The 14,635-nt window shown below is 44.4% G+C and overlaps 1 protein-coding gene across 2 annotated transcripts in view; it reads left to right on the forward strand.

Moving 5' to 3' along the window:
• The first annotated feature begins 456 nt into the window (after window positions 1–456).
• Window positions 457–14,635, forward strand: part of rassf5 (Ras association domain family member 5) — a 30,787-nt gene continuing 16,608 nt past the window's right edge. For both annotated transcript variants that reach the window (XM_086198962.1, XM_086198963.1), the window contains exon 1: window positions 457–1,382. In XM_086198962.1, the coding sequence (XP_086055088.1) occupies window positions 572–1,382 (811 nt within the window). In that variant the 5' untranslated portion in view covers window positions 457–571. The remainder of the gene's footprint in view (window positions 1,383–14,635) is intronic.

The raw sequence follows: 14,635 nt of genomic DNA on the forward strand, positions 1-14,635 counted from the left end.
GTGTCCTGGCCCTTCGTCTGCTCTGGGGGGGCGGTGTCTGCTACTGTGGTTTTGTGCAGCTCATGTGACGTGCTCTTGGCAAAGTGGAAAATTTGATAACTTTCCTTTGGTTAGCCCACACAAACAAATGCGACATTTTGTCTTCATAAGTTGAGAATATTCACTGTTTTAGCCCATGATCATAAACAGTATATCCATGGTCCTTCAATAGTTTCCTGATGTACAGTGCATTTCCCCGAGTTCAGCCTGTTACCGTGCAAGAATGTGATGTTTGTTCATGTGTAGCCTCTGCGGTATGAAGCCCCCGGGCAGGGATCAGTCACTAACCAGTTACCAGAAAGTTAAAAGTTCCAGTCAAAGCAAACCGAGGAGTTGGGGATTAGCGCGCGCTCCTGTAGCTTTAAACGGGGAGCGCGCTCGAGGCTTTTTAAACTGTCACTTCGCTTACGTCACTACTACACGCTTGTCGCGGGCGTGAGTTGAGTTTACATTCAGGACACGAAGGCAAACACACTCAACACACACACTCAAAAATAGACAAACACACGCGCACTACAGGAGGGACAAGACAATGGCGACTGCGAGTGTGGTGGAGCAGCACCCGGGGCTGGACTCGGAACCGCTACTCAGAGTGTTTAAGCCGGTCGGCGGCAGGAAGAAAATCACCCTGCCGAGGAAATCTTCCTGGGAGAAGATGATGTTCAGGAGGAGCTCAGGCAGCGAGAACGGGTCGCTCGCCGCACAAGAGGACACAGGACCGCATCCCTTGTCTGCGGGAGAAGCGGCGGTTAAAGGCGGAATGCCCGGGGAAGGATGCGGAGCTCCCTCTGCCTCCACCGCGCCACGTAGTCCGGACCGGAGCAGACAGGAGGGTAGCACGCAGTGCGACAGGCGCACTTCAGGCGGGACTCGAGGAGGACCAGCCGGGTACATGAGCACTGACTACAACAGCAACATTGAGAGTGAGTCCGACCGCAGCACAGGTGGTCGGAGGGGGGCTTCACTAATGAGGTCGGGCACCAATGTCATGACAAACACATCCATGGCGAATGGATACAAAGGGGCGCACCGACACCGGGACGCTCCTCACGGTAGACGGGACACCTTCAGCGGACATCAGGGCATCTGTTCCTCCGTGTCAGAACCAGAGGAGAGCGGCGGTCTCCAGCTGGAGCGCCTCACACAGGGCAGGACCGGGGTGGTGAGGTTGGCCCGCAGCGAGCCTCACCGCCGGGAGGCCTGGTCCATCTTCCCTCAGGGGGTGGACCCCCGGGTGAGGACCGAGAGGGGAGAGGGACATCGGTTTGAAGCCAAGCCCGTCGCGCAGGACTGGTGTGATACCTGTAGCCGCCAGATTACTGCACAAGCACTGGAGTGTCAAAGTAAGTACATGATGCATTCATGGTCCACCTTCTCACTCAAGTATGCGTAAACATTTAAAAGTATTAGTTTCCTGTGATAGAATTGATACAAACACGCATTTCCACCCTTACTACAATTTCTGATATGGAATTGGGGAGAAATAGTAGCCAGCTACTACTGTTCCTCTTCTTTTCTGTGTTTGATCCCATGTGCTTCTATGAGAGATCGAGGTTGACAGGGAAGGACATTACAAAGGATTTTGCTCCACACACACTGCCAAAAACTGTTCATGGAAAGCCCATTATCTTGTCCTTCCAGCTTTGCCTCCTGGAGTTGTCTCTCTGTGTGATTTGCTGCCTGTGCGTGAAGAGAAATGAAAAATATTGGAATTTTGCAGCGAGTGTTGCATTTGGAGAATGTCTTTAGAACTCTCAGTTCCACAAGAGCAGAGGTTTGGTTTTTTAAGGTTTATTTAGTCTCATAAAAGATGTGTTTTTAATGGCATAGTCAGCTGCACGCAGTCATTTCAAGGGTCACGTGATCAATCAGGCTCTGATGATGTCACTCACCTGCACTGATATTTTGGGACAAGCTAAAGTGATCTGGTAATGTCAAAATAGCCTTTCCTGAATACACACACACACACACACACACACACACACACACACACACACCTATTTGCTGGAAACATTCAGGGTCAAGAGGGTTTTGTGCTCGCATGCGTATCTGTGTGTATACAGCACATGCATGTCCGCAGTGTGTGTGTGTGTGTGTGTGTGTGGTTGCTGAGTTGGCATTGTGTCAGCAGCACTCTCTCATGTGGAGACTGCAGAGGATTGAGAGATAAAGCAAATGAGAAAGGGGAAAAAGGGAGTGATAAAGAAGGTCAGCTAAGAGAGAAGAGAAGAAAAGCCGAGGGGAAAATGGGAGTAAAGGAGAGAGAGAGACAGAGACAGAGAGATAGACTTGTAGCTAGAAAGGGAGGGATTCCAAAATTTGTGGAGTCAGAGGAGAGTTGGGAAGGAGGAAGAATGACAAAGATGAGGCCAGATTGAAGTGCAAGAACAAGAGAGCGAGGGTGAAGAAAGAGGTAGAGTTTGTCTGGCACTGCAGAGCTGCTTGATTTAGTGTTCTATCAGCAAGAGCTCAATGAAGCGAGAGCAGAGATTACTGGAGCTCACACCCACCCACCCACCACACACACACACACACACACACACACACACACACACACACACACACACACACACACACACGATTCCTTGTAACCTAAGAACTTTTCTACTCCATTTATGGTTCAGGCTAATTAGTTGGAGTTTGGTACTTCCAGTAGCAAATCTCAACTGTAAACGGCATTGTCCCTTTTTTTGGAAAACTTCAAAGGTGTGTGTGCAGTCATGGGGGTCACCACATGAACATTTAAGACTAAGAATACAGATTTAGGCTTTTCTTGGTATTTTTTGTGGCTACAAACGCAACCAAATCTGCCAAAATAGAAGCTGCACACACACGTGTACACACACACACACGCACACGCACATGCACTCCTTCAAGTACACCCCAGAAAATGACAGGGAGGGATACGGGAGGCCTCGTCATAACCATAAACATTCTTTGTCTTGTTGTATCCTTCGCTCCCTCCGCCTGTCTTTAATTTTTTTCCCCCTCCCACTTTCTCTGTTTGCGTTTTTGCATACGCAGCTCAGAGCAGCAGCAGCTATGCGTCTCATCACCGCTGGGGCAGTTTTGTGGGGAGCGTTTTTTTATGTGGCCTTGGCTCGTTCCTGCAGTGGAATCTGTCAATCCAGCCACAGCTCCCAGTCTCATTGTCTGCTGCTCTGATGTTGTCAAATGCGTTGACTTTATCCTCACCGCCGGCTTTCCTCCGTCTTTGTGCTTTTTATTATCTTTATTGTTCCTCTTGGGGAGATAAATGGGAGTTTGATTTGTGGTTAGTGTAAGCAACGAGCCACATGCTACGTGCATAAATACATTACATGTATCTAGATGATATTCATGGGTAGCATCCCTGCCGAATGGTGCGTAAAATAACCAATGTGTGACCGTGACAGTGACATTCTATGTGCTCGGATTGCTTTACTGACACTAATCAACTCTTTCGTTTCCCTTCAGCGTCTTCGTTCCATCGCTTACCTTCTGGTGTCATATGCAAAACAGCATCCAGTAGATAGAATGTGTTGATATAAAGGGTAGACTGGTCCCATCATTGACTCCAGTTCCTTATTTGACACAATATGGGAACAAATCATTTGTTTAGAGGGCAATATGAGTTCAAACAAATGGTTAGATTGACAGGTATGTCACTTGAGTGTTTGGTAAACACCACAGACGTCACAGAAGCAGTTGAATCATCTGATTTGTATCAGTTCGGATGATCCAGTTGCATTTGGAGGTTTCCATGGTGATGCTAACTGCTTAGTTTCTACCAAGAGAGGCAAGGATTTAGCTGGTAGACGCCTTAAAATCCTGCTTTTTGCTCATAAATTTCTTGGCGACTCATTAAACACTTTTAAATGAACAGAAAGTATAAAATCCCACACACACATCAAGACATTTTGTGGAAAATGATAACACACACCAGGTAGTTTCTGTCTAATCTTGTTCACAGACACCAAAATCAAAACATTCTCTGCGACAATAACAAAGAGTATATTATAAGAGTATAGTATAAGAGATATTCATAATGTATTATTAAAATAAATACAGTGGATTTGGGATTTATCGTGTATCCATGGATTTTTAGCATTCTTATTCCTCCTGATTAGACTTGTCATCTTTCTGTGCCGGGACAACGGTCGGGTGGAGGAAGGGAGGAGACTGGCAGCCTTCCTAATCTCTGGTGTTGGTGTCTTCTGACTGGGATTATGTCTGTAGGGTGGAGAGGTTGGGATTACAGGCAGGCAGACAGAGTCAGTTGTCAGATTTATATTTAATTAAGGCTTTGAGGGCACCATGCTGTTGTGGCACAAGTGCCGTGACCCCCCCACCCCACACCACCTCACCACGATTTACCATCTATAAAAACCATATTAACTCTGCAAGATGATTTATAGCGCTCGGTAATGCAGGTTTAGGCAAATATTGTCATGGTTTTAGAGTATGTAAATCTGAGCGCCATCACCGTCCTAGAACATCCTTAGATAGTTCACTTGTATTTGCTCACTACATTGTAGTAAAGCTTTAGATAGGTGTTTATACACTGGTTATAAACGCTGAAACAAGTTTATATAAAATCACTATTTTAACAGGCACCTCCACTCTTCGTTACTGATTTAACGTGTTCTTTGTTTTTCAGTATTTAGACTTAATTGCCCCAGGATAGAGGGACTTTATTAGCTTGATAGGGGACCTTAACAATTCATCGATTATCAAAACGGAAGTCAGTAAATTTTCTGATGCTCAATTCATCAAGAGTCATCAGAGGTCTGACCCTCTCTGCCAAGGGCCAAATTTATGGCAAGGATGAAGGATTTGACCCAAACCACTTTGTAATTACCTTAAATTGCCCTTGTTGCCAATTTAATATTCATGGCATATGCAATTCAATCAATTCTGTCGTTTTTGCGCTGCAAAGGTTAATTCCCTGGTGTTCCTGCTGGGTGAGCCATAGATTCTCTACCAGCGTTTGTCAGACGTGATTCCTGGAGAACATTCCAGGTGACTCAGTAAGAGAACAGAGAACTAGAAGAGACACGGTCCTGGCTGCCGTGTTCCAGGTGCTCTGTCCTCCGTCATCATGATGTCATCATGGTAGACTCATCAAATTAAACATGCTGGTGATTCAGTGACATAAAAGACACAGCTGTCATGAGCTGGCTTGACAGAACTACGGACCATTACCTAAGAGTCCTGCTAGCGATGTGGAAACAAAGGAAAAAAGTTATGAATATTAGTATCACACAAGTATAGGGTTCTCAGCTAACATTACAAGGACCTAACATGTCAGGGTAATTATGGGCAGTACAATGACACAGCTATCACACAACATAGTCATCCACTTCTATATCAACACCAATTATATGAATTTAATTGTTCAAAAGTTTAAAATGATCTAGTTATAAAGGCAATCTGTTTAAAAATGAATCATACAGAGCGTTGCAGGAATGACACATTTTAGAGGCCAACCTGTCAGCATCAGCATCTTACTTCCACCAAACTCCAAAGAGATTATTGGAATGTTGCCTAAGGTAAATTCTGCATTCAACAAATATTTATGAGAATTACTTTTTTCACGAAAGATAAGCGTAGCAAATGAACGCCATTTTGTATGTCTGCCTCACTTTGCAAATCATCCTTGTTATTTTATGTCTTTCACATTAGCCTTTGTGTGTGTGTGTGTGTGTGTGTGTGTGTGTGTGTGTGTGTGTGTGTGTGTGTGTGTGTGTGTGTGTGTGTGTGTGTGTGTGAAAGCACTGTACACCAAGGTGAACGCCCGGCAGATCCCTGAAACTTGATTTCGCAACAAGAAAAAGCTCAATGAACTGGGAACTTTCTGAGTTCTCACGTACACCTCAGAATGTAGATGGAGACTCCTTGTTGTTTCAGGGCAGCAGATGTGAGGGTCATGGCAGAGACGCACACACAGACACACTACTTACTGCACATCTAAGCGTTACTTACTGGCGACACACCTTTTGTTCTATGTTGTCGCTTAGAGTCCTAGCGCACCTTTTGGTGTATTCTTTATGCTACAAACATTCCTTAACTCTCTCTAGAGGATGTCTTTTTTTTTTTCCTTTCCCCTACCTCCATCTCTTCCTCCGTCTACCTCTGAGTCTGGTCCACACAGTACAGGCCTTGTGAACCTCCTCATCGGTTCCACATCGGTCCTCTCAAAGCTCCATTCACAGTGGGAAAAGAAAACACAAGAGGAGGCTTGTGTTAAATGGCTCATAACCTTCTTGTCCCAACATACCATTTCTGCTGCTGCTGCTGCTGCTCTGCCAGATAAATATCATTTTTACTAGACTTTAGCCAAAAACCTCTAACCTCATACATCTTAAACTGAGAGGAAAATATAATCTGAAGAGTACTGAGCAAAGCTGAATGCACATGTCAATCAAATGAATATGCCTCTTCTATGACGATGTGTTGTTTCTTGGGTCACAAATGGAAAGCGTCAGTCCGACGGCTTAATAAAGACAGCGAGTGACAAGATGGGGCTTCCAGATAAGTCTTTTATTATTCGTAGAAAGAGCTGCATGGTGCTGCTCTGCTTTAAACAGGCTATATTTAGATTGCCCTTGGTAGGTAGTGATGCAGGACTGCAGAGGAAAGGTGGTGAGGGCATGTCAAAGACATCCTTAAACACATGTTAATTGAAGCAACTTTTATTTAAAAGAAGAAGAAAAAAAAAGCTTACATCATTCTCCAGAGGTGACATCACCTTGCTTAAGACATTGCTTATGTCACGTGAGGTATACTGATGATGAGCACGTCTTGTTCCTCCAAACTATTCAGTTTTAGAAGTAGGACAAGAGGAGAACTCCCAGTGGTTCACACGGCACTTATTAATAACGACAGACACACACTGGAGGTGATGCATGTCCTCGACACTGACTGCTGTGTGATGTGGGGTTAGGCAGAATGGGGCTGACTCACTTCACATCAACCAGGCTTGTGGTCTCACACCACAGAGACAGAAAAAAGAGGGTGAAGAGAAGTGGAAAAGAGAGAGAGGGAGAGAAACAAGACTCCTGTTGCTGGAGGGAGAGGAGAAACAAGCAGGAACAGCCAAGCTAAGATTGCATTTGGGGGTGTCTGTCTCTTTAAGCTGGCGGTGTGTTACTGCAGAGTGTGGGTGCTGCAGTAGAGTCAGAGCGAGGGAGTCAGTACATTGATAAGAGAGAAACGACAGCAGCGGGGCTCATGTCTGCATCCTGAGGTGTGAGGACCAGCGCTCAGACCTGAGAGTGAGACCGGCCGGGAGCTTCAGGGAGTGTGTGAGGCGTACAGGTGGAGGGGTGGCAGAGCGAGAGGAGAGGGGGCTGTTTATTCGGAGCGTGGCACCGGTGGCAGAGTGGCTGCGCTGGGATGGCAGAGGGGGGCTCTGGGGGGGCTGGCGTTGGGGCAGTCCTCAGAGGGACAGGGGCAGATGGGGGCAGGAGAGGAGGGCCAGTGAGGGTTATGCGCACAGGACAGTGCCTGCCGGATGGTGCCACCATGCTCCATCCATGGCACAGATAGCACCTCGCATCCCAGGGCAGGAGGAAGGGCATGGGGAGGCAGGCGCTGGATCTAGGGATGTTGAAGCTGTCAGGGTGGGCAGGACCTTTTTGGGCCAGGTGTCTCTGCGTCTGGAGGAGGTCAGGGGTGATTCGGATGGGGAGGCCGGCAGCGCTTGCTTTGGCCAAGTGTCACGGCGGATCGGACGGCTGTTGAAGAGGCTCCCCAAATCTCGCTCCTGGAGCGACAGCCTGAGGATCCTTCGACGATCATCCTCCAACGGGTCACTGCTGCCCAACTCAGGTACGAAGAGGAGCAGGAAAAACTGTGAATTATACAGGATTGAATTTGTGCTGATGTAAAGAGGGATCAGTATTTTGGAGCAAAGGGGAGACATGATGAGTAGACGGTTTTGCCTTGTGCCAGCGCTGGCCTCAAAGGCCGGCTGTGGGCCAAAATATTTGGGTATTGTGTGCATCAGTCTATCTTTGAACTTCAATGCCCTCAAGCCCTGCTCCCGTTTGTCTATATACCCGCCTCTCTATCTGCTGATCCATCCCACTCGCTTTTGTGCAGCAGCACATAGCGTCTGTGTGTGTGTGTGTGTGTGTGTGTGTGTGTGTGTGTAAGATTGTGTGTGCAAACATGAGAACAGTCCAGTAAACAGGTCATATGAAAGCAGTGAAAGCTACACTCTTTTATTTGCTGTTGCATATACAATAACACATTTTCAATCCGTCTAGAAAATCCAGTTACTGGATTATTTTATTGACTTTCTTATTTGTAGCAGGAATTTGAGATAAGAGTGATCCTGCCAGAGGATGCAAGCATTGATTTTTGCTATGTTTTTTCCACAACGCAGCACTGACTAATGCATTTTTATTTTTGGTTTATTTTGGTAGAGGAGAAAATGATGAATAATCATGTAACTTTAACACAAAGTGTAACTGCCACATAAAGAAACAGGAGGCAAAGTGCTGGGTGCTGCAGATTTATTGATTCATTCACAACCAAGACAATGGCAATGAATGACAAAAAAGATGTTGCTGCAGATCTTTTGTGTGTGTGTGTGTGTGTGTGTGTGTGTGTGTGTGTGTGTGTGTGTGTGTGTGTGTGTGTGTAGGCCTGATAAGACCCTGATCAAACATGAGTCAGGGGGGCTTCACCTGAGTGACGTTGTGTTGCAGCCTCAAAACCTTTAGAAACGGTATCAACAGCACAAGCATGCTGCAAACAGGTCAGGGATATTTTTAGATGGCGTTCCCTGCAAGGAAACCCAGATAATAATGCAGGCAATTCTCACTTCCTCTTCCACTGCATCGTCATCACCATCTTCTTGATGAGCTGCAGTCTTGAATGATGTGAACTGTCTGGAAAATGAATCTCCAGTTCCCTTAACTGCTAAGAAAAATCAAACTCAAATGTGTTTAGGAGGCGTTTTTTCATTGAGATGTTTGTTTATTCCTTTACTCAGATCTCAGTGAGTAGCAGCTCCTCTTGATGTTATAATATTGTGTAGCCATTAACACATATGGTTCAGTCACAGCAATGTTGAGACTTTGATCACATGATAACGGTTATAGTCAGACGTTTAAGTCTCTGAGCTTGTAGAAACATTTCCTGTATCTGTAGCGCTGGCTTGGTTTCTATTTCCCTGTTATCATATACATTTTGAAGTAACACATTGAAAAAAAGGGGATGGAGAATTGTCTAATTTGCAAAAAAAAAAAAAAAAAAACTTTCATGCTCACACAAGGTGGTTTTTGACTTGTGCGAAAAAGAGTTAGGGCATCAATATGACAGGTGAGAAAACCAGACTGTTCCTGCGTCTCATTCATGAAAAAATATACATCATAATGAGCACGTTACCAGGGCAACGTCTTGTTTTGATTCCGGTCTGTAACCTCCTTTTTCTACATTTTATTACAGCCATGTTACGTTGCCTATACCGCCATCTCCTGATAAAACCAGCCTAGTTTATCGGCTTTGACCCACTGATAGAAATGCACCTACTTCCCATTTATTTCTTTTTCTTTTCTGCAAGCTTTTAAAAGATTTGTTTCCCATTCAGATTGAGACCAGGCTACTTGGCTTTCTGTTTAACTGGAAGAAGAAGCTCAATATCTTTGTAACATTCTGACACTAAAATAATGTTTTCAGTCACCTAATCGGGAGAAACTTCAGTTTGAGGCCTGTTTCTCTCACGCAGTACTTTTTCCTCAAAACTAACCAAGAACTCGTTGCTTTCAAGTTAACCACTGTTGTTCTGAAATAATATCATGCAATGGTGGAAATACATTTCTCGGAACTACGCCTCAACAAGATGTGTCAAACTGTTAAAATGTCAACATTTAAAACTGGCTCTCCTTCATGCATGCCAGATTCACAACTCCTCAAACTAGGTGGGAGACGATGAAGGAGGGGAGGCCACGCCCACACTGCTGGAATTGAATGCCTTTTCACACTGTTAGTGTAGTGAGTGTCCACGATGACACCTGAGCAGCTGACCGAGAATGTGTGGGTTAAAGCCCCAGAAGAAAAACAGTAATATTATCTGGCCTACATTGCCCTGCTATTTTGAAATTGCTGTAGCTGAACAGGCCAGTCCTGCATTTTGACCTTCTCCGGTTTCATACTAACTGCTCTCTTTGTTTGGGGTAGTTCCAAGAACTGTATTTCCACTGTTGCATGATATTATTTCAGAACGACAATGGTTAACTTGAAAGCAATGCATTCGCGATGAGCTAACTCATCTTGAAAGCTTTGTATAATCCCAGAGGAGCATCCATCAGAACCTATACCATGAAATCAATAAGCAACGATGGGATCGTGGTCCTCAGAAACATTCTCAGGAAACAAGAAGTTGCATTCAGCTGCATTTATTTGCAGTTGAGCTGGAAAAAAACCTTTGGTAAACAAATGGAAGCTACATTTTCCTCTTGTTTGTTTGCTGAAGTCTTGAGGGGGCCATGTGTGGTGAGACAGATGGAGGCACGGAGAGGGAGGAAGACGACGCAGCAGCAGAGAACTTCAGTGACAAATACGGAACAACTGTTCACACACAGATGTCAGTGTGTTTAGTCGTGCCCGCTAGGTGATTGATGCTGTGTGCGAGTGTGTGCACGCGTGTGTGTGGTGGGGGACCAGTGACCAGAAGATGAGCTCACATCTGCTGTTGTAGAAGCTCTGTACCAACACAGATCTCTCCCATATACACAAGGACACAAAGCAGACCTCAGAGCAGTTAACTGGGGACAAAAGTCACTTTTTGGGTAAGTTGTGGTACGGCTTTAGGAAGTGAATGAACCTCTATGTAAGTACCCCAAAAAATGGCCAAAGGAACTTGTGTGTGTGTGTGTGTGTGTGTGTGTGTGTGTGTGTGTGTGTGTATTTGTGTGTGTGTGAGATCCATAAAGCAGCTGTAATATGGATAACTGCTCCAAATGAGCTATGATGGGATCAGACTGGCTAATGCCCCCTAAAGATGCCAAATCTGCTCTTAATTCCTTCATAAGACCCCCAGAGCTCCCTTTAGGTCCATTAGTGACCGTGTCAATATCATCGCCAACCCCCACCCTCCCCACCCACATTACAGCTGTATTTAAACCCCCCCCCCCTCCCTATTCACCCAGACAAGAAGGAAAACAAACAATATGTCCTTCTTTTTGCTCTCTATCTGGTGCCGCACACACATCCGCCATCATATCTCCCATGATGTCCTACATCCAACATGTCTCACAGAAAAACAACCACCCTCATTCCCCGTCTGTCTTTCAGTTTCTGTCTCACACACACTTGGTTCAGTAAGAACATCTCCAATTACAGTAGATGCAGCAGATATGGGAACATATTTCAATTTCTAAAGAACGATGGGAGCGGAGATAAAAAAGAACATATTTTGGGAGAGAGAAAAGAAAACAGCAGAAGATTTCCAGTCAGCAGCCTCCACCTTGATAAATGCCGTCATTTAACACGCTGAAATCAAAGCTTCCTGTCTTCCCGTGGCAGCAGGAATTATCGACCCAAGCACAGCAATGGAAGTTAAGACAGCCGCCACTTATAGATTCCTCCATACAACCAATCTCCTCTCTTATGCTGCTGCTGTTCTTCCCTCCATCTCCTTCACTCTCTATCTGCATCATCCCGCCTGTCTGTCTGTCTGTCTATCTGTCCATCTGGAGGCACTTTAGAAGCATCACACTGGAATGATGAGAGACAAAGTTTTTGCACGCATCTCCCACTGTGGAGGGGCAACTGAGGCCAGTGTACCATGGCGACACACACAACACCACAGCTTTTCTTCTTGTTGAGACAGCACACACACACACACACACACAGACGGGAGACATTATGGCTCTGCTGATGAGTGTTTATGTGTCTCAACTTCATTACAGTCTTTTCACCACATGCTGCTGCACATTTATCTGCTCACTGTCATTAGACTGTCTGCATTTAATAATAGCACTATTGAAGCAGGAAATGCCTCCATGATATTGAATATCTTTCATAAAAAAGACGTGACAGCGGCAAATTTTCAGACTCTGAAGGAAAAGTAAATGGTGAACCGTATCAGAAACACCACAAAGGTAGAAATGAAAGCGGCAAAAAGACCTGTTGACAAGAATAAAAGATCTCTGCACTTTACCAGTGTCATCAAAGACCACTTAAATAAAAGGGTCTTTCAAGACTGACAGCTCCTCTAACTCCTCTTAAAATCATGAATTCATTGAGACAAGCTCTTGAAGTTTTGGTGTCTGAAGTTTGTAATAAAAGGGGGCAGACTACAGATTAAAAAAAAAAAACACAACAAAAAACCCCACCTTGTATAAAAATGAAAATGTCCAAAAAATCCCAACTGAGCATTTAATGTCAACAACTTCCTCTTTCAATGGGTCTGGTGCTGTACTTTCCACAGAACATGGAAGCCCCCTGAAATATTAACCTGATGTCCAGAGGGCTTGTTTTGTTGCTACTTGTCGAAGTCACATGAGAAAAAGGATGTGATTTGCTGACTCTTGTCTTACTTTCTCTTTCTTTCTCACTTCGTGTCTTTCTGTCTCTATGGTGGCTCCTGTGTCAGCACCCCTGCATGTCCTTCAGAAACCTCGTGGATCACTGGCGTGATTCGAAGAAGAGTTAAATTAATATTGTAGATAAAAACCAAACTAAAATGTTTGTCCGCTTCCCTTTTTTAATTTTGTTGACTTAAATTAACACTAATCAGATCGACTGATATAAGAATACAGTTAGGTATGAAATTACAGTAATCCAATGTCTAAATTCTGATTGAAACTAAGAATGAAACTAAACTGAAATTAGCCGACCATAAGAAAAAAAACTGAAGAGACACAATTAAGGCTCACTACAAAGAAATCTAGGACAAATTTCTTGTACTAAAACTAGACTGAGATTGGAATGGTTTTCTTTGACTTGGGTAAGACTAAAGCACTCAGACTTCTGGTCAACTGGAATCTGAATAAACTAAATAAGATAAAAACTAGTAAGGACAGACCTATGCTGGGCTCATACCAAAAGATTGTCCCAGTCACAGACTAGAAACTGAAAGTCAGAAGGAAATTTTAGCTGTTTTACCAGAGTCACAGCGTGCTCCCGTCATCTTGATCATTAAGTATAAGGTGGTAATCTGAGCTGTTCTAGATAGGTCCCTGACCTTACGACAAAATCAAACGTGTTTGATTTTGTCGTAAGTCTGTCAGTCTTTATGGTGCCACAACACAATCAACAAACAATAGATGAGCTCTAACAAAAGCGGAAACAGGAAACCTGGGAGACAAACAATCACCAGAGCGAGATTGGCAGCCGAGATGGTATTTGTTGGTGGTATGGATGAACGGCAATGGCGAACGACGTCCTGATTAATATGGACCGTCCAGAAAGAGGAGTGGGTGGTGGAGCTGTGGGCAGAACAGCCCAGCTTGTATGATGTCAACGTATCATGACCGAGTGGAGAAGGGAAATATTGCTAAAAAAATAAAATTTTATATACATATATAAATGAATATATATATATATATATATATATATATATATATATATATATATATATATATATATATATATATATATAAATAAATGAATCTAACCCTGTAAGTTTCACAGGCTTTGTAACTAAAAACTCTAAAAACCTATCTTTAGATGTGAGCAGGTGAGAGATGAGAATTTTCCACGAGTCTTTTCCAAATCTTTTCTAAGTCTTCTGGCATATGGGTGGCATAAGATGAACAAGGACAGGCAAAGACGAACAAGGACAGGCTAAGACTTAGACGGAAGAGCTGCTAAAATTAACACTGACAAGAAACGTCCAAATCAGCTACCGTCAATTTAGAGTATCAATCAGCCTCGTCCTCTCTTGATGTCTTTGGACTGTGGGAGGAAGCTGGAGTACCAGAGAGAACCCACACAGGAACAGGGAGAACATGGAGACTCACAGAAAGATCCTGTGCCTGAGCCGGGACTCAAACCCAGAACCTTCCTGCTGTGAGGCAACAGTGCTGACCACTGCACCACCAAAATTTAATGAAATTAAATTGATTCTTCTATTCGTTTTGAGTTTGACATCAGTTTGGAATTGTATTTCGAAGTCAGGTTTTCCTCCCACCACTGCATGTTAAACTGGATATGAGAGAGTAGGAGGGCAAACACCTGAAGAGGGTTTTGTTGTGAATTGTTCAATATTTAAGGTGACTAGCATTTTTATGTTGCCTGGTGATAAAATCTTCATGTAGAGTTTGCTATCGCTCCACCATGAGCTCCGTGACCAAAACAAGACTGCCGCTCAAATATAACGCTGAACGTTTAGCCGAGAGATGCCAGAAAGCTCCACAGAGATGAGACAACATGTGCAAAGCATGAGACCCAAAATGAAAACGAGGCAGGAAAGGAGTTTCTCTCTTCCTTTCCTCTTCGTGTTTCTGCCGTGACCTCTAGACTATCACCAGCAGGATATCGCTTATCTGAACTCTCCTCTTTGCTCAACACAACCCTGCCGTCAAGCGGCCCTATATAGCCCATCCCTCTCACTTTCATTCCACCGGCCTCTTTGTCTCGCTCTCTCTCACACTCACAC

The sequence above is a fragment of the Aulostomus chinensis genome, chromosome 3, assembly GCF_037954235.1.
Source record: "Aulostomus chinensis isolate RoL2024-O1b breed Wild chromosome 3, RoL_Achi_v1.0, whole genome shotgun sequence".
Taxonomy (NCBI): domain Eukaryota; kingdom Metazoa; phylum Chordata; class Actinopteri; order Syngnathiformes; family Aulostomidae; genus Aulostomus; species Aulostomus chinensis.